General features: G+C 40.4%; 1 protein-coding gene across 4 annotated transcripts; it reads left to right on the top strand.

The window, feature by feature from the left end:
- The first annotated feature begins 246 nt into the window (after positions 1-246).
- On the top strand, positions 247-23,701 carry ACOT9 (acyl-CoA thioesterase 9). 4 transcript variants are annotated; one of them, XM_066176946.1, is made up of 16 exons: positions 247-694; positions 2,033-2,124; positions 3,697-3,723; positions 6,564-6,609; positions 10,214-10,408; positions 10,501-10,538; positions 12,562-12,645; positions 13,235-13,338; positions 14,118-14,191; positions 16,241-16,308; positions 17,278-17,389; positions 18,446-18,536; positions 19,300-19,385; positions 20,164-20,251; positions 20,439-20,589; positions 20,846-23,701. In XM_066176946.1, the coding sequence occupies exons 1-16, from the start codon at positions 681-683 to the stop codon at positions 20,902-20,904; spliced, it is 1,329 nt and encodes a 442-aa protein (XP_066033043.1). In that variant the 5' UTR covers positions 247-680; the 3' UTR covers positions 20,905-23,701. The 4 variants fall into 4 exon arrangements, with proteins under 4 accessions (XP_066033043.1, XP_066033044.1, XP_066033045.1 ...); XM_066176947.1 differs by having other exon boundaries at positions 248-694; positions 10,238-10,408; positions 20,846-23,700; XM_066176948.1 differs by lacking the exon at positions 3,697-3,723 and having other exon boundaries at positions 248-694; positions 10,238-10,408; positions 20,846-23,700.
- The last annotated feature ends 861 nt before the right edge of the window (positions 23,702-24,562 follow it).

Here is a 24,562-nt window from a genome sequence, read left to right as displayed (position 1 = left end):
TGGGAAGAAATTGCTCTACCTAATGTTCAACCTAAATCTCCCCTGGCGCAGCGTTCGACTATGTCCTCTCGTCCTGTCGCTGGTTGCCTGGGAGAAGAGGCTGACCCCCACCTGGCTACACCCTCCTTTTAGGGAATTGTACAGAGTGATAACGTCACTCCTCAAGATCTTAAGCCTCTTAGAAAACTCCGAGGCTCTCGGTTACCTTCCCTAGCAGTGCCACCAAGTGACGGGCCGGGGCAGGAGGCCGTGCTCCCCACGGCCGTGTGACGGCTCGGGGCGCGCCTCAGGCTCCGGGCCCAGCGCCCAGCTGAGCACCACCAGCCCGCCTTCCTCACGGCACGGTAAAAAAACGGAGCATTAAAAAGAAAAAAATAACGATGTTTATTAAAATCAAGTCCCGGCAGGGCCCGCCCGCTCTGCCGGGCCCGCCCGACGACTAACGGTGTCCTGCCCCGACCTCCGCCCCGGGGAGCGGCCGCGCTGCGAGCCCACAGGGACACGGGACACGCCGGGGCCAGGCGGTGCCGCTCGGGGATCCCGGCGTGGGCAGGGCGGGGGCTCCCAGCTGCGGGCGGCCCGGAGCCCGCTGTGTGCGCGGCGAACCGCGAGTCGCTGCTGCGGGAGGACCGTGTGACTGGGGCAGGCGCGGCCCCGCAGTGACAGCCCCGGCGAGCACCATGCTGCCCACCCGGTAAGGCGCCCGCGTCCTCGGGCCCGGCTGGGGAATGGCGGCCGGGGGAGACGGTGCCCCCGGCGGGCCCGGGCCCGGGCCTGGGCAGGGGAGGCCGTGCCCCGACCCTCGCCCCGCGGCCGCGCCGCGCTCCGCCGTGAGGGGCTCGGGGCGCGGCCGGGGCGGGGCACCCTGAAACTTGGGCAGCGCCGCGGGCAGCGCGGCCTTGGGCGCGGCGCCTGGGCCGGTCCGGGGCACCGGGCGTAGGGGCCCCGCGGGGTGCGGCTGCAGCGGGAAGGCGTGTGCCGGCCGTGCCCTGACACACCGAGCCCGGAGGCTGCAGGAGTCACCGAGGCTTTCACCATCGCTATTCGCGTCATTCCTGGTGCATACGGGACTCCGCTGCCTTCAGAGGGCGGGTAGTTGGTTTTTGTGTATGTTTGTGTTCCCTTTTACTCTCTTAAGGTCTCCATGTGTATCTGCAGGCAGTGAAAGCTTGTGTGTACATGATATATATGTGCAGATATACACGAAGGGTGAGGGGGAGAGAGATGTGTAAATGGCCTTGCTTTTCTGTTGGTGCCCGAAGACCCGCCACCTCTCCTTTTTTGAGGTGGAATCCCAGTCTCAAGAGGAATAAAATTAAGGGACCAACATTCAGTATTCCTTGTCAAGATGATCCTGTGAACTATCACAAGGGGTTTTATACACCCTCTGTGTGTTTTTGTTACCACAGTTATGCTTGCCTAGAGGAATAGTGCTGGCTAGTACCTTGTAGAACACTTAGTAAATTGTGGGTGGTTTACATTCACTGAAGGGTTTCATGGTTGTCTCTTCTTGCTTAATGGTTAAGAGGATTATGTCCTATACTTTAGGCTTTTTTTTTTTGAGTTGCTGCAGTACTAAGCCATGGAGGAGAAAACCAGGCTTAGCTGAATGGGACTGCTTGTGAGACCTTGTGAAATTCTTTTTGGTATATTCCTCCTTCCACTGCTATGCACACTAGCCAAGTGCAGGAGAAGTGTATGGTTGGGGTCATGGATGATTTCCTAGAGGCACATGGGCCCCATCTGTGTTAAGATGCTACAGGGTAGAAGTTGGTGTTGAGGCTATGTTAGTTGTCTCAAGGCATCTGAATAGTCAGTGAAGAGAATAGTTACTGTCAGTGAAACATTCTTCTTTCTTGTTTTTCTATAAGGAAAGGTGTCAGTTGGAATTTCAATTGTCTTGGAACCATTGCACTGATAGTATCTAGTTCTAAAAATCAAGCTGAAAATAAGACTGGTGTTTCTGAAGTCACCAAAATTATTTTCTTGGAATTATTTTTAATGACACTAAATTTTTCTGCTCTGCCTGTAGGTTGTGCATCATGAGGAAGCTTCCTTCTGTTCTGGCTAGGACATGCACTTCTGGGACCAGTACGTCCCCAGGGCTTCCTGACATGTCCAAAGGTAAAGTAAATGGCTGTAGTCCAGAAGATTTAATGATGTTACTGAGGAGTTTATTTTTTCAGGTAGTGTCCCTTCATGTATTAATATGGTTTGGATAACGAATGTGCCCTTGTCTGTTAGCTCATGGTATAAGTGTTTAGGAGGCAGCAGAAAATCACTGTATGTTTGGAAGTGAATGGCACAAATATGCCTAATTCCTGAAATTGCAAATTTAGAGGCTCCTCTGCTTCTTCAGCCTTGACAGAGCTTGGTTCTTTTTGTCAGGATAACTGCTGCTCAGCTTGGGTCTTGATAGTAAGTCAATGTAGTGAAGATAGGTACAATGAGACTGGAAAGAATGGACAAGAAATGGGGAATTGAGTGGAAATAATGCCATACAGGACTTTTAATCTGTCAATCCTGTTAATTCCGCAAATTTGTAGAAATCTTTTAATCGGATCAGCAACCTTGTGAAATCGCTCTTGTCTATAGAGCTTTGTGTTGAAAGTTTGTTTCAGTGCTCTAATAGTAACAAACCATTATGCTCCTGTTTTAGAAGCTTTTAAAAAGATTTTCTTGCATTCTAATCCCTTGCACTGAGAAAAGGGCAGGAGGAAAAAGGCTGAAGCTGGGTTCAAGTAATTCCTTCATGGAGTTCTGCTTATTTCTTAGATCTTCTTTTCTCCTTTGTTTTCTAAACAGAAGTCACCAGTTATCCAGTAAAAGAGAAAATGAGAGTTATTTGTTAGGGTTGTTAGAGAACTTATTTTCATTGTTAATTAATGGAAATTTAGGAGGCTAAAGGAGAGAAGCAAGGATACAGAATGTTGCATACTTGTAACTTGCTCTGGTTGTTCATTTGAATATTTGAAAATGATGCCGTCTAGAAGGCCAGTAAAAATAGTGAAACAGTGAGGTCATCCTGGTACTCCAGGGGGTACTAATATTTTGTGGACTACAATAACTGTAAACATTTGAGATTCTGTTTCAGAATTGTTCAGATTCAAAGTTTTGCTGATACATAAACTATTCTACTGTTAAATAAACAATACCTTCAATTGGGTACCCATGCTTTCACAAAACACCAAATACTTTTTCTGACTAGTTTTTCACATGCTTCTCTTTTTCACAATTTTGGGTTCCTGGTTCCTGCTGTGAATGCCCTCACTTCTTCCATGGCTCTCCCAAAGGCTGCACAAAGCAGGACTTTGGAATTTTCCTCTGAAAAAACTCTAATCCCACTTCCTGAAAAATGCTCCATATACTCTTTCCAAAGTTAACAGTGTTTGTCAACAGTACATGGTAGCCCCAAGTTTGAAGAACTGTTTGGGATTACACTGCAGGCAGATACCACACAGAGTCAGTGGGCAGGGAATTGGAAAGCTGGCTTGAAAGGAAAGGACAAACTAAGTTGAAAACAAAAAGACACAGACCGCAAATCAGGCGAGGATAGATTGCCTGCCGTTACTAAAATTAAGGAACATGTGCCTAAGTGAAACTCAAGCAGGTAGAATAATCAAGTAACTCGTTATTAGATGTAAATTGTACTGTTTCTTTTCATTGTTAATCTAACCTGTGTTTTGTACTCCACAGGACAGTCACCCATTCATGTGAATAATGGTGTGTTGTGGTAATTTGTACATATTAAAATATTTGCTATAACACTAAACTTACTCAGCTACTGTTTTTCCTTACTTTAGCATTGATGGAAAATGAAGTGCCATTACTCTTCTCTGTTGCCTTGCTTAAAGCCCCTTTGCCTTTGGTGAATGGCCCTGGTCTTTATTGTGGCAGTGTTGTTGCACTAAATCTCTGCCAGCACACTCTGTCTGCAGTGCTGGATAAAATGTTTCTAAGAGGCTTGTGGGATACAAAATCTCTCATGGCAGCTTCTCCCTCAGTACTTGGCTTCATTTTAGACCTTTGAATCTGCGTCCTTCCCCTAAGTCCAGACCAAGCTCTGTACCAAAGCTGGTGGTCTGCCTGAACCTGGGGAGGCACCAGCACGAGGGGCATGGATCTCACTGGTGGAGATGAGTGCAGTGATCTTGTCCAGCTGCTCTCCTTGTGTCCTTTTCCACGGCACAGTGCAAATAAACTCAGACCCTGCTGCTCTGGCATTGGTGATCCACTGATCACAGTTTAGGAGATACTGTGAAATATCCTATGTGAGCACGATGGAGAAGTCCCATTTGCTGTAACTGTTTTGCAGAATTGAGACATTTGCTAGATAAGAAAACAAATACCTTATAGATTTTTGTGCTTAATTTTCTTACTTAAATTTCTGTTGTTACTTACTTAAATTTCTAATATCTAGAAGAGCAAGATAGTCTTCCCAGGAGGAAAGAAAGGAAAAAGTTAGAAACTATGTAGTTATGAGCCATAAAATAGACTAGATTTGGCTTGGCAACATTTAGAAATGCTTTACACTTTGTCCCTTTTATTGTTAAGATTAAAATTTTAATGTGTTCTCAGCCTGGAAAATATTTATTATTATACCTGAAACTGAAATCAGATGTATTAAATGGGACTAATAACTTATATACAGTTTTGCAGGTTTGGACCTGAGTTTTTTTCAGAGCTTTTTATCTCTTTAGAGTTGAAAAGGAAGATGAATTTAGTTTAAATAAGGAGAAAGTGCTGTTTATTCCCTCTTCATCCCAGCACAGTCTGCACACTGTTGAAAAATTAAGGTTTTGTGTTCTAGAAGCTATAACAGTGTTTCTGCTAACACTGTAGTGATCAAATGCATGGTATGGCAGTTTCACATGTGGAGTATGAGTAACAAGAAAGTAATACCTATTCTTTAAGCAAGCCTGTTGCTACTTAAGGAAAAAGAAATTAGACCTTCCCTGTTTCCAAAAGAAATCAACTCTCAAGATTTTCAATCAGGTTCTTTCCTTGAAAATTTTTTTGTTCTTAGAATTAGTAGTAGAAGTCTTTGAATCTCAAAATATGTTTTAGCCTATTTTTGTAAAGATCTGAGGCCTAAGCAATCTATTTTTTGTCTTTGTCTGTCTTCTTGTCCTTCTCTTTCAGAACTTTTTGATGTCAGCCAAAATAGATGAGCCACGAGTCTCAAAGAGAAACATATTTCCACAAATTATATGAAAATTGGCTTCCAAATCAGAGGTTTGTTAGGGTGCCAGAGCTGGTGCTGGGGTCAGCCACAGACCCTGGTGTTTGCTGGCTCTTGGTGAGTCACTGGATCCATGTGCCGGCTGGAAGTCATTCCCTTGCCTGCCTCTGGCTCAGGCTGGTGCTCCTCTAGCAGGCAGGCAGAGCAGAAACAGGCTGGGAGTGCAGGGACAGGGACTGAGGGTGCTGCAGGGGAAGGATCAGGGAATGGGAGGTTTGGGGTATAGCAGTAGTAGTGGTGTGAGAGTGGAATAGGATTTAAATCCTAGGAACTCAGCTAGACTTGCTCCACAGTTTATAGGCCAGCTTGCTGATCACTGTGAATACTCTGACTGGGCATTTAGCTTGAAAAATGCCAAGCCTGATAAAGGTTCAGCTTGTGACTCACCAGCAACCTCTTTCAATTTTGCCATGAAATTCTGGGTATTTTTTGGTTGCTCTTCCTTGATGTGTCCCAAATATTTGAACTTCTCTGCATCAAAAATCTTAGCAAATGGACACAGAATCCATTCTGTACAATTCTCAGCTTTTGTTCTGAGCTTGAGAATTGTTGCTGCTTGTTTTCAGGTGTTTCCAAATAGCCAACATTCACCTGCCTAACAGCCATGGAGTAGATTTGATGGGACCTTAGCACACTTAATAGTATCATCCAAGAAAGAGTAGAAAAGATGCTTGTGCAGATGATTCTTGAAATTTAGGAAAAATTTATGGAGAACTAGTATTGACTCTGAGAGTGCAAACAGGGCCAGAATAAATTGTATAGGCCTGTGTTCAGTGTCTTAACACTGTGTTCTTTCAGACTGCTAAAAATTTGGGCTGTGAAACCCTGCTGGCAAGAATCAGTTTGCTGATACTGCCTGCCTTTGTGGGTGGGATTATTTAACTGGTATTCTCCTCATTCCCTGTTTCCCAGCTGCACTGTACCCTTTTCAGTTCTTTTATGACTTTCTGATTTGTGTTATCTCCACGGTTTGTGTTTAGGCTATAATATTTTCACATCAAAATTCCCCAGTCTAATCTTGATCCATGCTGTCTTTCAGCTGTTAATTAGCACTGGAGGAAACTGACTGCACTAACACTCTTTGTTGACTATATGCAATAAGCTATGGCATCATGTTACTCAACCCATTACTGTGATATGCCTACTAACAGCAGCAGTGAATTTGGCCAAACTTTTGTTACTGGGCTGCTATTTGCATAAATTTGCTTAATTTTCCTTCCTGTTCTGGGATGAGGATTGTTCCACTAACACCAGGCAACCTTATGTTTGTCACTGGCTGAACTAAGCTTGATTTGCTTTGATTTTTTTTTTTTTTTTCCAGTGCGGAGCAAATTGAGGGATATAGTGGGAGCATCTACCAACTGGAGGTACAGTGTGCATTACATGTATTTTACTTCATTTGTGAAACCCAAGTGGAGCTCAGGGTTGTGGTAGTGGAAGTTACCAATAGTTAGCTTGCTGATGGGGAAGAAAAAGATCCCACTAGAAGGTCATTGAAACAAAGCTTCTGAACTGGTACTTTGTGGATCATAAACTTCCAAGATTTCTATGAAATTTCTTTGTCAGAAACAAAATACCTGATCTTGGTGCTTACAAGATTGTCCTAGCTTTAAATCAAGTGGGAGTTAGGAGCTGTGGAGTCTGGCTGTCAACGCTGTGTTGCTGTTACCTCCTGAGTTATCTCTAGGTGGATTGGCCACATGGTGGATTTATCCTGCACTGGATTCAGGGGCAGCTGAGCTTTTCACTGTGTAGCAGGCTGTGTTCTGAATGGCACCCATCTCTCTTTGGAAAATTGTCAGCTTGGGATCAGGATCTCCTTAATCAGGAGCATCTTGAGCATTTCCTTTGTCTGCTCTAACTTAATTTTTGATTAATTTACATTTACTTTAAATAATTGCTGGTTTGGCTTTATTCAAGTTACCTTCCTCCCTCTCCATTACATTGACTAAACCAGAGTTGACTTTAACCCTCTACTGTTACAGTCTGGAAAAGTCAATATAGCAGTCTGGAGGAATACACTTTGCAGTTTGGTTGGTCCCATGTTTTATGTTAATTTTGGCTGTGTTTGCTGAGGTCTTTTTTCCCATTTTGTGCAGTGATAGGGAAATGAAGAAAGACTTGCCTGGGTGAAGTGTCTGATGTGTCCAGGCCTTCTGACTCAGTTTATTTAAACACAACTTTAGGCATTCTAACAAAAATGCCTGAATCTGGGAAGCTGATTTTTTGCTTAGTAAGAGTAGTATCTAAACATGAAGGGGCTTGAACTTTTCATCAAGTCAGCTAGAAAGGGCTCTAGAAATTTTTTATGAAAAAGCCTTTCCTACATCCCAGAATGGTTGAGGAGGAACGATGCCATATGGAAATACCATTTGAAAAGTGAGCTTTTAGAGGGCTCTGGTCAAGTCTGATCTTCCATCTATTATTTTTTCCCCCCGCTGCTCCCATTGTGGAGAGAGAGCAGACTGAGGCCAGGATCACCACAGCAGTGTTTTTCCTAGACAGATACTTCTCTTGTGCTGTACATAATACAGCAGGAATGGTTTGCAGAGTACTGAATCCTTCAGCTACTGTGAAGAAGTAAAGCTGGAGAGACCAGAGATGGGAGTGCTTGAGAATGATAGGTTTAATACAGAGGTTTGGTGGACATGGATTGTGTAGCCTTTCAGAGCCCACTTTAAAAATGGAGTGTCAAAGAGGTGATAGATGTGGAGACTGAACAGCTGGGGATTTAACTGAGTTAGGCCACAGAATGACTGAAGAGGACAAATCTGAGGAACAGCTTCATAGGGGTCCTGAAAAGGGAGCTAGGGAGGGACTGATGAACACATATCTGGAATGCTGGGAGAGAGGAGGGATGCATGTTGGAGGACCATCTTTAACGACTGATTTTGCTAAAAGGAGACTCTGGTTTGTGATTTCTCTTGTAAAGGCCAGTGGCATTTTGTGTTCATTATTAGAAAGAAGTGTCTTGCTTATGTGTTTATTCTGGTTTTCTACTTAAATTGTAGTTTAAACTATTAATCTGTTCATTGTTAAATATAGTCTAGATGGAGTTGTGGCCATTTTAGAAATATATAAACATTCCTCAGAATGTTTAGGGCAGGTACCAGTTAATATTTAGATGAATTAATGTTACTGTATGACTAGTACTGCAGTGTGTAACAGTATTTGTCTGTTGAAAAATGTTACTGCATTGAGCCCAATATTTCTGCATATTGAAGAGCACATCCTGAAGTGGAAGTCAAGAAGAATTCTGCTGCTGACCTCAGAGGAGCCAGGATGGAGCTGGTGAAAACAGAATATAGTTAAATTTTTATTGTTAGGTTTCTTTACATTTGTAGACAAATTTCTGATTTACTTTCTGATTAATTTATTTTAAGCCTTTCACTGAAAGACCTTGGAAAAAACTTTTTTAAAAAAGCATGAAGATGCATCGTCTTGGACCTTGCTCTTTCTTTAGTCATCCAGTAATATTCCATTCCTATGCAGTGGCATAACTTTAAACATTAACCCTCTGCAGGAGGTTGTTATCTTTGTGTTTCCTCTGAACTCCATGATAATCATGTTGCCCAGATGAGATAAACCACATCTCATGTTTAAAACAAACAAACAAATGAAACCAACTGAAGTTTTCTGCTTGACCTTCTCTCTCTTTGATCATAAATTAATAATAAAGCATTAATTACTTATAAATTAGTAAGTTCCCCGGTACTTCCTAAACAGAAAAGAGGGAATATAAATATGTTGAAGCTTGACTTTCTGAAATAATTCTCAAGCCAAGTAAGCCTTCATATTAAGTGGCTAATACCCAGAATTCATCCGAAGTCAAAACTTAAGACAAAATTTCTTTTTGATGAAAAGGTTTTCTGTTGTTTAAATTTATTTTTTAGTTGGTTTTGTTAAACACAGTGTCACTGAAATCTCAGCAATGCAGCGAGCACAACTTGAGGGAATGGCATGCATCCAGAAATCTACCATTAAGTTTGGTTGCTTAGTGTTTTATGCATTCTCTTGCTCTATGAAATGGATCCATATTTTTGCCTAGTGCTTGGCTTTATACCAGAACTGTTGCATGTTTAACCCTTTGGTTTTTAATAGATGGGTATTGATGTTACAGATGTTATGAAATACTTGCTTTATTCAGTCAAGTTGCACTTTTAAGGGGAGGGAACTTTGGAACAGGTAACAGAGCATGTTGGGCAAGACTGTTAACACCTTGTAGATACCTGTGCAAGGAATCAACTTGGTAGATTGGAAAGAAGGCACAGTAAGTTGCACCCTTCTCCATTGTGAGAGTTGCAGCCCCTCTGACTTGATGGTGCTGGAAAAGCAGCTCTGAAAAATTGTTCTCCCTTTTCTGTGTTGTCTCTTTCTGTAACTTTCCTGTATAATTTTAAGATGTCTGCATAGGAAGAGAGAAAGAGAAGTAGGTCAGTTTTCTTTGTCTTTTAGCTTGCTGTTAGAACTGATGCTGCAAATGGGGAACTCACCTGTGGATGATGGCAAGTCTTAGCAGATTAGTTCTCTTGTTGTTTGTGCTAGCCAACACTATACACCTATTTTACTTCTTGGGAGAGATGGTAAATTCATGGTCAGTCCTTTAAAATTGGCATTGTGGGAAGATTTGTGATATTATAGCGCTGGAGGACATGAATATGCACAAAATCCCATAGGTTGTTAAATTATGTGTGATTTGTTCTTTTCAAGGGGAATGATTTTGGTAGCATTCAGAATTAGATGCATTTTGTTCATCTCATTAGTGTGAAGTATGTACTTGCCACTTGCACACAAACTATTTCAAAGATTTCTGCAATAGTCTTGCTTAGCATGTCTCATTTTGTGCATTTCACTTTCTTTTCAAGGCACACTCACCGTGTCTTGCTATTTCTACCACTTTTGGTTTTAACTTCAATAATCATTGATGTGACATCTTTTAGTTAGGGTTTGAATTTCCTTCTTCTACTTCAGAATAAAGGAGTTTTTTCTTACCAGGGATCATGTGCAAGCAATGCAAGAAAGAAAAGCTCTTCATACTTTGCTGGCAAAACGGCAGGAAGATCTCCCTCCTAGGAGAATGAAGGATAGCTACTTGGAAGTTATTCTACCTCTAGGAAGTCAGCCGGAAATAAGAGAAAAGTACCTGAATGTACACAACAGTGTAAGGTAACAAAGCAACCATATTACATCTACTGGAAATGGTTAACTTCTGTTTGCCATGTATGTAAGTATTTAATTATCAAACCCCTGTATTGCAGGTTTGGAAGGATACTTGAAGATCTTGACAGTTTAGGAGGTATGTATGTAACTATGTCATTGTAAAGGCTGCACAGAGTGAGTTTGATTACTGCTGAGCACCGGTTGGTGTGACACAGTATGACTTTGGAGGGAAACCCATAATTCTGCCATCTCAGAAGCGAAGGAATAAAAGAAGACACTGGTACTGAAAGAGAAGGAAGGATAATAAAGAACAGATGGAAGCAAAATTGTTTGGCTTCCTGCCTCTGTCAGATTTTTAAAGGACCAGCTACAAAACTACTTTACTGAAAAGTGATCCTAGATTATGAATTTGCATTGAGTGTGAACTCAGAGAAAATTTGCATAGTGCATATTGAAAATGAAAACAGATTTTTTTAAAATCTTAAAATCTCAACCAAAATTGCCACAATTTAATGAGGGTAAATGAGATACAGATCTTTTTTGTATGAGATACAAATCTTTTAATCTTCCCTTTGGGGAGAAGAGAGTAAAATCTGGAAAGAATGTAATGTATCCATTGAGAACAAATTAAAAACAATTGGTGTGTCTGCAAATTGTTGTTACGGGTAAAACCAACTCAGTTGTTTCATGAGTTAGCTTTCTTAATTTTTTTCTCCTTCTTATTTATTGGTGGTCTTGAAAAGTTCACCATCATTTTCTTTTGTACTATAAATGTGAGGTTGTTAATAGAACTGGGAGATACTTTTTCTTAAAACATCTCCTGGTGACTTCCTCCTTCATCTGAGTTCCATAGCTGGTTGAGAGATTTTTGATGGAGGTTTTTGACAAAGAATTAAGTGCTTATTAAAGGAAAGTTATGAATAGAACATCTTTTTTCTATTCCTTCTGAGAGTCCAGACGGACAAAATTGAGGAAGGCAGGGAAAGAATTGAATGGATGTCCATTGAAGATAGATAAAATAGCTGCATGACTGGTATTTCTTCCTGGGTGGTGGAAGGTACTGGTTTCAGTATTTGTCCTGAATTAGAAAAGGAGACTTCAAACTGTTGGCTACCCAGCATTGTTAGATAAGATAAGCCCATTTGTCATTCTGTGCCTTGTTTAATTTCCCCAGAAATCTGTGAAGATCTAATTTTTCTCCTGTGACAGCACAAAATGTCTTTGCCTTGTTTGCAGTCGTACTGGGCTCCAGTCAGTTCCACTGGGGGTGTATTGTTTGGGTTAATCAAGATTCTGTCCCAATTAAACAATATTCAGGGTGGTCATATTGATATAATAAGTTGATAGGCTTAACAGGTTTTAGAATTGTGACTTCAGTAAACATAGGGAAAAAAAATCTTAGGTTACTTGGAAAGCTAGAGGTCTTCCAGATCTCAGAATACTCTGGTTTGGAAGGGCCCCACAAGGATCATGAAGTCTAGCTCTGAAGTGAATGGTCCATATGGGGATGCCTTCTCTCATATCTCATTAAGTACAAGACAGATACTTTTGATAATGAAGATCTGTGTTGAATGAAAATTACATGAACATTAGGAAAAAACCTATCTTTGCAGCATTGAATTACGCCAAGGAGTCTGTTTTCTTGGATGTGCTCTTATGAACAAAGCTAATTAGTTTAAATAGTGGTTTGGCTAGTAGTAATTGCAGTGTGATAAATACCCCTGACTATGGTTTTGTGCCTGTAAGGCACAGTTTATTTAATCTTTAAAGGAATCAGTATTTAAAAGGTCCTCAGATAGCATGTATCCTTGGACAACCTTCATGAAATCAAAATAGAAGATAGAGTCTGAGACGGGGAGCTGCAGAGGTAGAGTGAAGAGATTATGTGGGATTGGAAGTCGTGATGAGCTGGTTTAAAATGCTCAGTTAAATTTATCTTCGTAGTAAGTAAATGTGCATAAAACTGAGACAGCTGCTGCTGTTTTTTATAAAGCAATCCTGAATGTTACATACATGAAGATGTGGAAGCTGTGCTCCCCTGTAGTAGGATACTTTAGTTTGTGTTTTCCAGGTACCTCTTATGCTTTGCAAAGATGACTTTGATCTGCTCTGCTTATGTTTTTGTTAAAGAGCTGGCTCCATTTTTGATCTCTTCACAGTTCTTATTTGCTACACTCACACCAAGCAGGAAATGCAGCAAAGGTCTCCTTTATCCATAGTTACAGCTCTGGTGGATAAAATCAGTAAGTGGCAATTAATGAATAAAGTAGTTTCATCTGCTTGTCTTACTCTTTCATCAGCTACTGCCTTCCCATGGTTGTCATTGAGGATACCTTTTTCACTCCTGTTTAGTTTGCTTCATCTTGTTTTAGCTTTAAAGTTTTCTGGCTTTTGTTGACAAGAGATGGGAAGAGGGTTTTGTAGATGCTTTTAAGCGTTTCATATCTCATTTCCCTTCAAAATACAACTTTCATGGTTCCTGCACTTTTGTGTTTAGTTTTATTTTGCCATGCAAATTCTTAGCTTCATTAATGAACAGTGTTTGTTCTGATGGAGTTGGACCTTGCTTGTGTTGCCTGCTCTGCTGAACACTCCCTTGGGTCTGTTGTCCACCTGTGTGCCTGCCTCCTACTCCTGTTCTGGCTTCAGAAGTCTGCAGAGGCAGAAACTGCAGACAAAGCAGTGTGGTCCCTTGCAACAACTGTCTTTTCTGGGTTGTCTTTGTGTGTGCTGCCACTTCCAGATCACATAAAGGTCCTAGAGAATCTGGCCTGTCTAGTATTAGTTGTGAGTGTTCTGTCTCCAGTAACCCCTATAATGTTTATCTTGTAGATTTGTGCCAGAAGATTATACAACCAGATTGTGACATCAAATTCACAGGCAATGTTTCTTGGGTTGGGAAGACCTCCATGGAAGTGAAGATGCACATGCTGCAGGTTAGTTCCTGGGACTTCTCTCCATCTTAGGGCAGGCAGGAGGTGCTTCAGGGGAAATTTACAAGAGCATATATTGACAGGACAAGGGGGAATGGCTTCAAACTGAGAGAGTGAGTTCAGATGAGATAGTGGGAAGAAATTATTTACTGTGAGGACAGCAAGGTACTGGAACAGGTTGCCCAGAGAAGCAGAGATGCCCCATCCCTGGAAGTGTTCAAGGCTGGGTTGGATGGGGCTTTGAACCACCTCATCTTGGAAGTTGTCCCTGCCTATGGCAGAGGGATTGGAACTGGATGTCTTTAAGGTTCCTTCTACCCCAAATCATTCTATGATTCTGTGATAATTCAGGTAAGCAGGTAATATTTTTTTTTATTCAGTTGTTCTCCTTAAGTCTCTGATGTAGAAGATAATGTTACACCTTTTTGTTCTGAACTCCTTACAGTGCTGATGTTACTCACAATTTGGTATACTAAAAAAAAAAAAAAGGCATTTCTCAGAGTAAAGGTTAAGTGTGTCCTTTTACATTTCCTCCCCTCCCAGCTCAAAGTTTTAAATAAGCATTCCCTGGTAAATGTTTGCATTGCAGAATTCCTGAAATGGAAAGTTTTAAATTATTTCCTTATCTTTGACCTGTTGTGAGAGGTGTTGGAAAGAATGACAGAATGTGAAAGTAAGCAGAATTAACAATATGATTGAATGGTTTATGTCAGCTAAATAGCTTGCTAAGCACATTTCCAGTTTTAGAATTCAGTAATGTATTTTTTTCCTGTCTCTTTTAGCTACATGATGGTGATTACAGCCCTGTGTTAGATGCAACTTTTGTCATGGTGGCCCGGGACCCAGAGAATAAAAGGTAATTTGTAGGACAGGAAAAGTTTCCTAACTTCTGCTGTGCTGAACATGGCAGCTTGCTCTGTATGTGTAGAAGCCATATAGTATAGGTTGGTAAATAAACCACATAGTTGATGCTTTCTGCTGGCAAGTGTGAACTTATCTGTGACAAACTTCAGACTTATTTTAGGAGTCATGATACCAGGAATTGCTGGTAGTCTTGGGATCTGACCCTTCTTTTAAAACAGATTTTTCTGTGTATTTGAGTTACTGTGAATGAACACAGAAGTGAATAAGTCTGCCAGAAACCCACCTGCATTCCAGTAGTTTGAATTAATGATTGAGTTTTGGAGGTTAAATAGTCTTTGAGTGAGTAATACCATTAATTCCCTCATAGACACTTATAGGTGTCATAAGAATAATTCAGGTTAAAACTTGCTTGTGTAACTGAGATGGAACTGGTAAATATTCCCACAGAACTTTAAAAAATCCAGACATTTAGTTTGTTGTTTTCCTGGTTTTACTTTCTTTGTAATTCCTTAGTTATTAGAATAAAAGGCTGCTCAGTTGCTGTTTAGGTTTATGACTCCAGCATCAGAAAAATTGCCTGTAGTTCTTACCTCTTTCCTATATAGCCTGCCCAAGTAATAAACTTTTCACTGTTTCTAATTAGTTTAACTAATTGCTTGTATTTAACAAAGATGTGTTTAATGAAGGGGTTTTACTTGATACAATTATGTGGTCCTGATAACATTAGAAGTAGTTTCTAGGTATATTTTTTTCAGATTTTTTCTAGAACCAGTGAATATACTATACATTAAGAAAACAAATTATATTATGGTTCCCACTTTAAAGACGAATTTTTCAAAATATTGACATCAAATCTGATGTAATTATACAGTAGCAGATTGACTGAGGACAAGCCTACATAGACTTGTGCAGGTAGATGGAAACTTCAGTGGCTGTTGTACAAGCTAGCTGACCATAGGCCAGCTGTGTTTTGGAAGCATTCTGTCCATATAAGGAGGGTATTTATGTGAGGTCAAAATCCTTCAGAGATGTTAACCTTTCAGGATAAGTTAGGTTGTCTGTAGCCCCACAGAAACAGGATCGTGTGGCTTTGGGACCATAGCATACTTGCATCTCAGCAGCTTGGGGCTTGGCCAGGAGAGCTGATGTAGATGTGTGCTGAGCTCAGGGGAAATGAGCTCTGTGATGGAGAAGGAGCTGGTGGATTTCCAAAATCAGAGGTTTAGCAAGCCAGGAAAGATCAGTTTGCTCTAAGAGAAAAGCTCCTCTTGTTGCCAGCCCAAGTAAAGGCTTGGGGTAGAGGTGAATTGTTCAGCAGGTCTCTGTGTGTGTGTGTGTGTGTGTGTGTGTATTTATGCTCATGTATGTTGCTCTCAGCATTTGTATCAATGTTGAAAGTTGAAAAATAATAATTTAGAAACTATGGGGAAAGAACACCTCTTTAAGTGTTTGTCTCTACTTGTGCAAGTAGTTAAATGTTATATAATTATGTTAAAGTAAACTTATTTGTGCAGTAAAATAAAGAGAAGTTGTGCTCAAGGCATGTCATAATCTTAGATAAGTGGTACATGTGGCAAACAGCTTTTGGCTGTTGATAAGGCTGTCAAGGGAACATGTACATTATAAAAACACTTGCTAGCTACAGCACCAGGCTTCTTCTGTTCCATGAGGAATGGAACCAGTCAAGTTTTGGTTTAGACTATCCTAGATCATCATGTCCTCATTTGCTGAGTTTCCGAACAGCTTTCTTCTTGAACAATCTTCATTATGATTTGTGAGTACAATTTTAGCTTCCTAACCATAGATGTGTCACTTTCTCTTTCCTGATGGCACTAGGTAGCGGTTGGATCACTTAATTGCCTCTTCAGAGTTAAAGCTAATGTGATACTCTGTTGGCACCCATATTTATTTTTATCATAAAACCTGAATTATGTAATTTCATCTTGTACTTGTATGTAAGCAAAAATGGAAAATTGTTATAATGTATTTACAGGACATCTTGTAAAGTTTGTGACTTAAAAAAACCCCTTCCTGTCCATAGGCCAGCATTTGTTAATCCACTCATTCCTGAGAGCCCTGAGGAGGAAGAAATCTTCAAGCAAGGGGAATGTATGTCATATTTCCTGGTAGTATGCACATCTGCCTCAGTTTCAACTTAATAGCTGGGAGCAAGCAAAGTTCAAGAGTTCTGCTACTTAGAGATGCTCCTAATCTGTTTACAATCAGGTTTTTGTTCTGTCTCATTTGTGTCAGTAGAGAGTTTAAAAACCTGCTACCACATGCTTGGAAGCTCTTTGGCTAAACTGACAGACGCTCCTGATGTGCTCTGCACACCCTCTGGTCTTCTCCCTTGGCAGGATGCTCCCTCTCCTTTGCATCTGAATGCAGCACAGGGGCTCCTAATGCTCTGGCCAGCTGATTACCCCGTGTGGGCCTGCGGGACATCACAGCTCCTCACCTGTCTATGTGCCCATGTTCCTTTTGGAAAGAAACTCAGGAAAAGAAAAGAGAGAAAGAAAAGGGAGAGCAGGGGAAGGAGCACGTAGCTCCATCCTCATTTGTTTCAAGCTGGAGTTTTAAAGTGGAGAATTAGAAAAAACACTGAAAACTAAATAAATTGGACAGAAGATCTTTTAAGCTAAAATTTCAATCACTGAAGCCTATGATAATGAGTTCTGTCATAAACCTCCATTCTTGTACTGTTGGCAAAACCTGAAGCTGATTTTTCTGTAGGATTTCTTGTTAGATACTTTGTGAGTACTCACTGTTGTGACTACTTTGAGGGCAGTACTCAAGTTTTCTGTAGGAACAGTGTGTGGGTGTCATAAAATATGTATAGAAGTCCTTCATTGCATTGGTGAGGTACAAGTGAACTTCTGCTTTATTTTTATTTCACTGCAGTCAATTATAAAAGCCAAATTTGTCTTTGGGTCTATAGGACCATGAAGTTACAGTTTTTAATTTACTGGGGGAAAAATGGAAAGATGGTTGATTTCTGGTTAAAATCTTCAAAGCCATTATTTGGTTTTTTTTGAACTTTAATACTGTGTTTTGTTTTGTTTTTTTTTTAATATTCAGTGAACAAGTTGAAGAGGATTGAGTTCAGCACTGCTTCCTTACTGAAAATGGCTCCCACTGCAGAAGAAAGAAACATTGTGCATGACATGTTCCTTAATACACTGGACACAAGGCAAGAAGGGGAGGGATGAAGGAGAGCTGACATCTTGTGAAAGAGAAAAATGCCTTTTGAGTGGCTGCTCGTAGCAGGGTAGTCTGGAATAAATGCACACTTAAATTCTGTGGCAGTTTATTTGAAATGCAGGTACAAACTTTAATATGACATCTGCAGCTCTTAGAAGGGTCTTCAGTTATTCTAAAGAAGCTGTTAGGCCTAATTTTAGGAAAAGGGTTTATGATGTTTCACCAGATAAGAGAATGGAATGGTTTTGCAGTCATGGCTTGCACAATCAGGTTTCTACCATGATATCTAATTTAAAAAACAGTGAGGGCAGGAACTGTCCACCTTTTAACCAAATAACCTAGCAATGAGTTTTAAATGCAATACCTGACAACATTATTTGAAAGAGTTGCTAGCATACTTCTCTTATACTTGAGATTGGTGTGAAGTCATCTGATGCCAATAGTGATAGAACAACGTCTAATTACATTAGTGCAGTGTTGTATTTGTGATAATTTATAATTTCTTATTAACCTATACAATTGTTATTTATAAAGCTGTTTACCAAAGGCAGAGCGGCTTTCCCTTAAAATTAGCAGTTGTACTTTGTACGCATTCCGTCTAGGTTTGAAAACTTCAAAAACTGTCTGCATGTTTGATGTTGAATTATTCTATTAGCTCACTGTGTGCTTTTATTTCCTATTATGACTTAAAAAACAGAGCAAGGCTTTTCTGACAAAGTGTGCACTTTGTGGTTGTGATTAATCTTTTCTTTGATGTACCTTTCTCAAGCCTCTTCATTCACATAAACTTGAACATTAGCAGAAGTTTATGAAAGATCAGGAGCATAGGTTTATTGCAGTAACAAATCAACGGACAGCTTTAGATAAGGCTTCAAGGTCAGCTGGAACAGTGTTTCACGATACCATTTCTGTTTTGGATTTATTTGGTGTTCTGTGTTTTTGTGGGGGTTTTTTTTGTATGTGTCTGCATTTGCTATTTATGCTTTTTTGGCTTGCTGAATTCTGCTGATTCTGTGGACTATAAAGTTTATTGTCTCTTCCAAAGGACAGTGAGTTTCCGGAGCCGTAAATTACCACCCAATTCAGTGTGGATGGAAGATGCAAAGCTGAAAGGCCTGCAGATTTGCCATCCTGAGGTATTTTGAAAAACATGAATGAATTACAGAAAGTTACTTAAGAAGTAACATTGAGAGGGAATTTTTACAGGGACATGTAATGACAGGACAAGGGGTAATGGCTTTAAACTGAAAGAGGAGAGGTTTAGAATAGGAAGAAATTTTTTACTCTGATTGTGATAAGGCCCTGGAACCCAGAGAATTTGTGGATGCTCCATCCTTGGAAATGTTCAGAGCCAGACAGAGTGGGGCTCTGAGCAACCTGGTTGAGTGCAAGCTGTCCCTGCTCATGTCAGGGAGGTTGGAACTAGATGTCGTTAAGATCCTTTCCAACCCAAACCATTCTATGACTATGAATTTTGGCCTAACATTAGTCAAAGCATTATTCTGTTTGGCTTCTGCAGTCCTCGCAATTTAGAGCCTAATTTCTTTTGCCAGTTTTTTGTTATTTGTATGGATTACCACTGCAAAATGGAGGATTTTTAATGACCTTGTTTTCTTACCAGACTGTTCATTCTATGTAAAGAAATCCCTTTGCAAAGTGTTAGCCAAAATTTGGCCTTTGGTTGCTGATACAATTTTGAATTGGTATCTTATGCTGTCAAATTAGTCAGATGAGCTCCTATTAAGTAAAGTTGCCTTGGGCATTTTGAATATTACATACATATTTCAGTGGTGCTTTTTATATATTCAGGTGTTGGGACTTCTGTTAAATACTGTGAACTGAAGTGCAGACTTCAACACAAGGCTTTGAAAAGAATTTGGTATTTGTTTCTGTGTACAGGAACGGAACATCTTCAATAGGATCTTTGGGGGTTTTCTCATGAGAAAGGCATTTGAACTGGGATGGGCAACTGCTTGCAGCTATGGGTGAGTTTTGGACCCGCAATATTTATATAATCCAGAGCATTTTGCTCATACACAGAGGTTGGGAACCCAGGCTAACCAACCTCATGACAATCTGAGCTGAGAAAACTTTGGTGTCTGGTAGAATTGTGCACTATTAATGCACAGTGCTGCTTTACTTGAAGCATCTATCATATTTACAAAGAGACTGGCATCTTGCTCCTTGGAGCTTGGGTTTTAAGCATTACTTGTCAAGATAGAAAATACATCCATTTTCTGTTTTCTTTTATCTTGCCAAGCTATTGAGATGGACTTTTTAACCATATAACATTTTCATTCTATCAAATAAATATTACATCTTTGCATTCAGTACACAAGAGGAATGGGTTCTAAGCTTCTTCTATTAACTGCTTGAGCTTAGGAAGTCTGACTGAAGTCATCACCCAGCAAAGGTCTGTGTAAGTTTTAATGGGGTATACAAAGCCTGATATAAAGTTAAGTGGTTTGTGTCAGTGCTAGAAAAACTGAGGCCTGAGCAATGATGGCATGAAGATTGTCTAGCAAGTGTAAGTCATAAGATATAATAATGGTGCAATAATGTCTCCTTAGAAAATGTGTACTTCATTGGTATGGGAGATTTCCTCCCCGATGACATATCTCCTTAACACTTCCTGTAGCCTCTGTTTGAGGAAGAGATTTATTCTCTAGTAACCCTTCATCAAAACGCTGACAAGTAGATATTTTAAATTTCTGCAAGCATCTTTTTTATTTTTGAGAAGAAATTTCTCTTTTGCTTCCTCAGGGGTTCCAGACCCTTTATTGTATCTGTTGATGATATCATGTTTCAGAAGCCAGTTGAGGTTGGATCATTACTACTGCTTTCTGGACAGGTAGGAGTTGATTTCCTTTTGAAAAGGAGCAGATCTTGTCTTTGCTGTCACCAGTGCTAGTCACTGATAATGAACAGTGTGTTATGGGACTGTGTGACTTTTCTTGCTAAATGGTGTAATGAAATCTGTTGCAGTTTTCAGCATTGGTGATAACTTACAAGCTCTAACTCTTGTTTTAACTGTGTAGGTCTGTTACACAGAAAAAAACTACATCCAGATTCGAGTACACAGTGAAGTTTACAATGCAAATACCAGGGAGCACCATACTACCAATATTTTCCATTTTACATTTATATCAGAAAATGAAGTCCCACAAGTTGTACCTAAGACGTATGGAGGCAAGTATCCCATTAATATGTTGTCATAACTCTGTAAAAAAGATGAATTTTTTTCTCTTGGAATACTGGCCATTTTAATAGATGAACTATTGGCATTTAAGTAATTTAACAGGATTTCATGGCAAACCACATAGATTTTATGCTTTGATGACAGTGTAGATTATTTCTTTCTTTTGCCAGCCTGTTCAGTTATAGTCAGCCCAGTATTGATACTAAGGTACTAATGTGGTTCTCTCTTTTCTCCACTTTATTTCAGAGTCCATGTTGTTTTTAGATGGGAAGCGACACTTTACTGCAGTCATGAAAGAAATCTGACAGGCACTGGGTGCTGCAGTAGCAGTGCAGCAGCATGCTGTCTTGGCAAGAGCTGTCTCCAGAGGTGGCGAATGGAGAGGTGTTTGTAATGCTCAAAGAAAAACCCAACAACCACCCAAAACCAAACTGACCAAACCCGAACTCCACACCAAAATCTGCCTTTTCAGTACTCTTCATGTATTTGCATATATTTGGGTTTTTTTATTCTTTACTACTAGAATTTGTTCAAATCTTTTACATGCCAATGCTAGGAAAAGAGGCTGAAAAAATACAGTCTTAGGCATTGGATAGACTCTCTTTGTCTACTTTAAGAGATTTCATTACCACCTTTGCTGTCTTCTCACTATCTGCTGCCTTTCCCTTAGTAGCTCTCCTATGTGATTCCCTGATGAGGGATAGAGTTCTGTCAGAAAAAGGTGTGCAGTAAGTAGATACACACAGGTGAAGCAATTTGACCTACATTCTTGTGTAAATTAAGGGTTAAGGGTCATAAATCTTCTTTGAACAAGGACGCCTGCATCTAAGCAGCAGCAGAGGCTCAGAAGTTGCTAGTGTCTGCACAGTGGAAAGCAGGTGTTTCCCATCACTGGGGATTTTACAAGGCTACTTACTGCTGCTTCTGTTTGGATGGTTTCATGTTTCCTTGGGAGAAAACTGATTTTTGAAATCAAGTGACTAGATGGTATTTTCTGGCACTTTGTTTCCTTGCCAGCTTCTTCTAATTTTTTGTTTGTTTGTTTTAATATATAACTGTGAGTTCCTTAGTGAATTATTTCTCATGGCTTGGAGACGAGGTCTGATTGGTGGGACTGGGAAGTGGTGTTGTAGCACAGAACATTTTGGTTTGTTAAGGACTGGGAACAAAAAAGGTAAAATGCTGCCCAAATGGTAATGGTGATGTTTGGTACTGCAGTTAAGGGTCCTGAGAATCTGTGTTGAGCAACTCCCAGGTCAGCTGCTGAATGATGGGAGGATCTTTATCCCACTGAGGGGTGGTACAGCTAGAAGACAGCCTCCTCCTCAACTGGATTATTTATCTGTTCCCTTGGTGGACTGTAGTGCAGTATGAGTATTGCACAGCTCTAAAAGTTTACCTGTGAAGAACAGAGAACTTCCCCAACGCAGGGGACACCATGGTGGCCATAACTATGGCAAATAAATAACAGGAACAGAGTACTTGATACTGAAGTGCTTCCGATGTAAGGGAGAAAGCTTTAATAATCTCCAGTTTCTGGCTCATAAAGCCCAATTTCTTGAAATCAGGGAGCTGTGTGGATGGGAGGCATCAACTTTCAGCAGTGAATTTTTTTCAGAGTATGTCATAAGCAGGAAACTGGATCTCTGGTACCTTTCACATCAAGATTGATGTCCTAACTGATCAGGACACCCAAAGAGGAGTTGGGCTCAGGGGTTAAAAGGATGAAATGTGATATCTTACGATACACAAGAACAGATTCTGGCTTCCATGTGAGGTTTAAAATCTTTTTGTAAAGAGGATGTAGCAAATAGGAATTACGTTAATCGGCACAGATGCATGAAGCACGTTGATAAAATAAAGCAGCATGGTGAGCTTTTATTTCTGAGTAAGAAAGCCTGAGACAGTCCCAATTAGGAGCAGTTTCCTTCTTGCTAGGATGGCATGAAGTTCATGACCCCTAGCAGCTCTTAGCTATTCCTGTGAGGAATTGTAATTGAGCATTGTAATAATCAGCATGTTACACATCAACCTTTCCTTCTTAAGATTCAGCTGCTGTATTGGATGAGTTAGATGGCTTTCCACAGGAGGCACAGGGGTGTGGCCTGATCCAGAGCAGATTCATGCACTGGCCTGATGGTAAGCTTTTGGTTCCCTCCACAGAGTTTCTCTCCTCAGCCACACTTCAGTGCTGACTCAGCTCTATGACATTAAAATCTTTTTCTTTAATGGTTATGATGCTGTGGAGATAAATCCTATTTTCTGTGTTTTTCTGTTTTAAAACTGACTCTATTAGACTGACCACTCAGCTTCTTCTCCCTTGTTGCAGGGATCGATGTTGACTATTAAAAAATAAATAGGAAAGCAAGAAATAAAAGGATCTATTTCAGAACTATGTTTTACTTCTGAGTACCTGCAGATTTTTATCACTGACCCAGTGATCCTATCCGGATCACTTTTTTGTAACACATATAAGTTAAGGGGATACTGAATTCATCCTCTATTGACTTTTCATCTGCATTTAAAGATGGAACTTATCATAATTTCTAAATTCAGCCTTTGGGAAGGGGTTGGAGAGGAGAAGAAGTAGTAATGGAGTATGGAGGAAGGTGTGGCATCAGAACCTCTGGACACAGGGAAGAAAATGAATGCTACAAATGAAGATGCGTAGAAGAATTGATGTGTCCTCAAAGTTCATGATAACTTAATCACATACCACAATAATAGTAGTTACAGAATGTATGTACAGCCATACAGAATGTGTTTGTGTATACATATGTAAAAGATACATTCTTTTCTGTTTATTGCTATATATATGTACTTGTGTATTTTTTACTCTGACATGGTAGCTCCAAACTGTCACCCTCTCTGGTATCTTTGTTCATGGGTATGCATGCTGCTTTGTGCCTTTGTGTGGATGAGAGAAAAATGTTCTCAGATCTCACAGAATTAAAATATTTCAACATAGTAATTCATGTTGGGTTTATGTTGCAACTTATATCCAGCCTGTCACTGCTGTAGGTGACTAACCATTACCACAGAAGCCTAAAGGAATTGCTAGAAAATCTATTTGTTTGTAGTAAGCTTATCTATATAATTAATTGACTGTGGCTCTGTAGCAGGAAGCAAATGTCTGTGCCTGTTTTTTCTTGGAACACAGCGAGGAGGAGCAGGATTGCCTCCCCTTACTCTCTCACTTAATAGTGATATAAAAGGAGATTTCTATGGGATTGGCTGAACTCAGTGCCCAAAGGAGTGCCTTGTTTCAAATGTTTTTATTCTTCTGTAGTCAAAAAAGTACTTAAATTACTCAAATTTCATGTGACAGCTTCTGGTGGCCCTTTTTCAAATATAGACCATTTCTTTGCAGCCATGTCACATTGTACAGCACTCTGGAAAGAAGTTTGCAGAAGCTGGTGCAATGTGGGCCATTGAGCAACAGTTTTAGTTCAGAAACCTGCTCTAAACTCACTGCATGCTCAATTGGTTTTACTGCACGTTCAGTCCAGCCTTGGGTGACACTGGTTTGATTGTAGATCCTGCTCTGAATGCATTCTTAATTAGGCATGGGAGAGATAATTTCTTCATGGGCTAGGTACAAGCTAACAGGAAAATAAAAGGGTAAATACTCAGCTTTCATGAAAGAGAAATTGGGGACTCCCTTTGTGGAAGATGTAGTTGGATGACCAAACCTGCACAGAAAATACACTGGAGCACTTCTCTGCCAGCAGAGATCATCATCCCTGCAGGGCTCCTGTCCGTGAGGCTGGAGGCACTGCTGGGCATTGGCAGGTTGGAAAACACCTGTAACATCATGGAGTCCAACTGTAAACCTAATACCAGTACAGGCTCCCGGCAACGTGGTGTTTAATTTTTGGATATACTTGAGTTTGCAGAGGAAGAGGTTTTTGTGGTCAAGGAGTGGGCATAACCCAGGAAGGCTGCAGAGGGCTACATCAGCTA

This window comes from Chamaea fasciata, unplaced genomic scaffold (assembly GCF_029207755.1).
Source record: "Chamaea fasciata isolate MVZ Bird 193981 ecotype frontalis unplaced genomic scaffold, bChaFas1.0.hap1 SCAF_2, whole genome shotgun sequence".
NCBI lineage: Eukaryota > Metazoa > Chordata > Aves > Passeriformes > Sylviidae > Chamaea > Chamaea fasciata.
Note: the sequence above shows the minus strand (reverse complement) of the source record. Positions and strands in the feature narration are given on the sequence as shown.

Bases quoted from the DNA above. Each gene is read 5' to 3' on its own strand.
- ACOT9 (XM_066176946.1), top strand. The intron at 6,610-10,213 runs GTACAGTGTGCA...CTTCTACTTCAG, and splicing joins GGAGCATCTACCAACTGGAG to AATAAAGGAGTTTTTTCTTA. The intron at 13,339-14,117 runs GTTAGTTCCTGG...TGTCTCTTTTAG, and splicing joins TGAAGATGCACATGCTGCAG to CTACATGATGGTGATTACAG.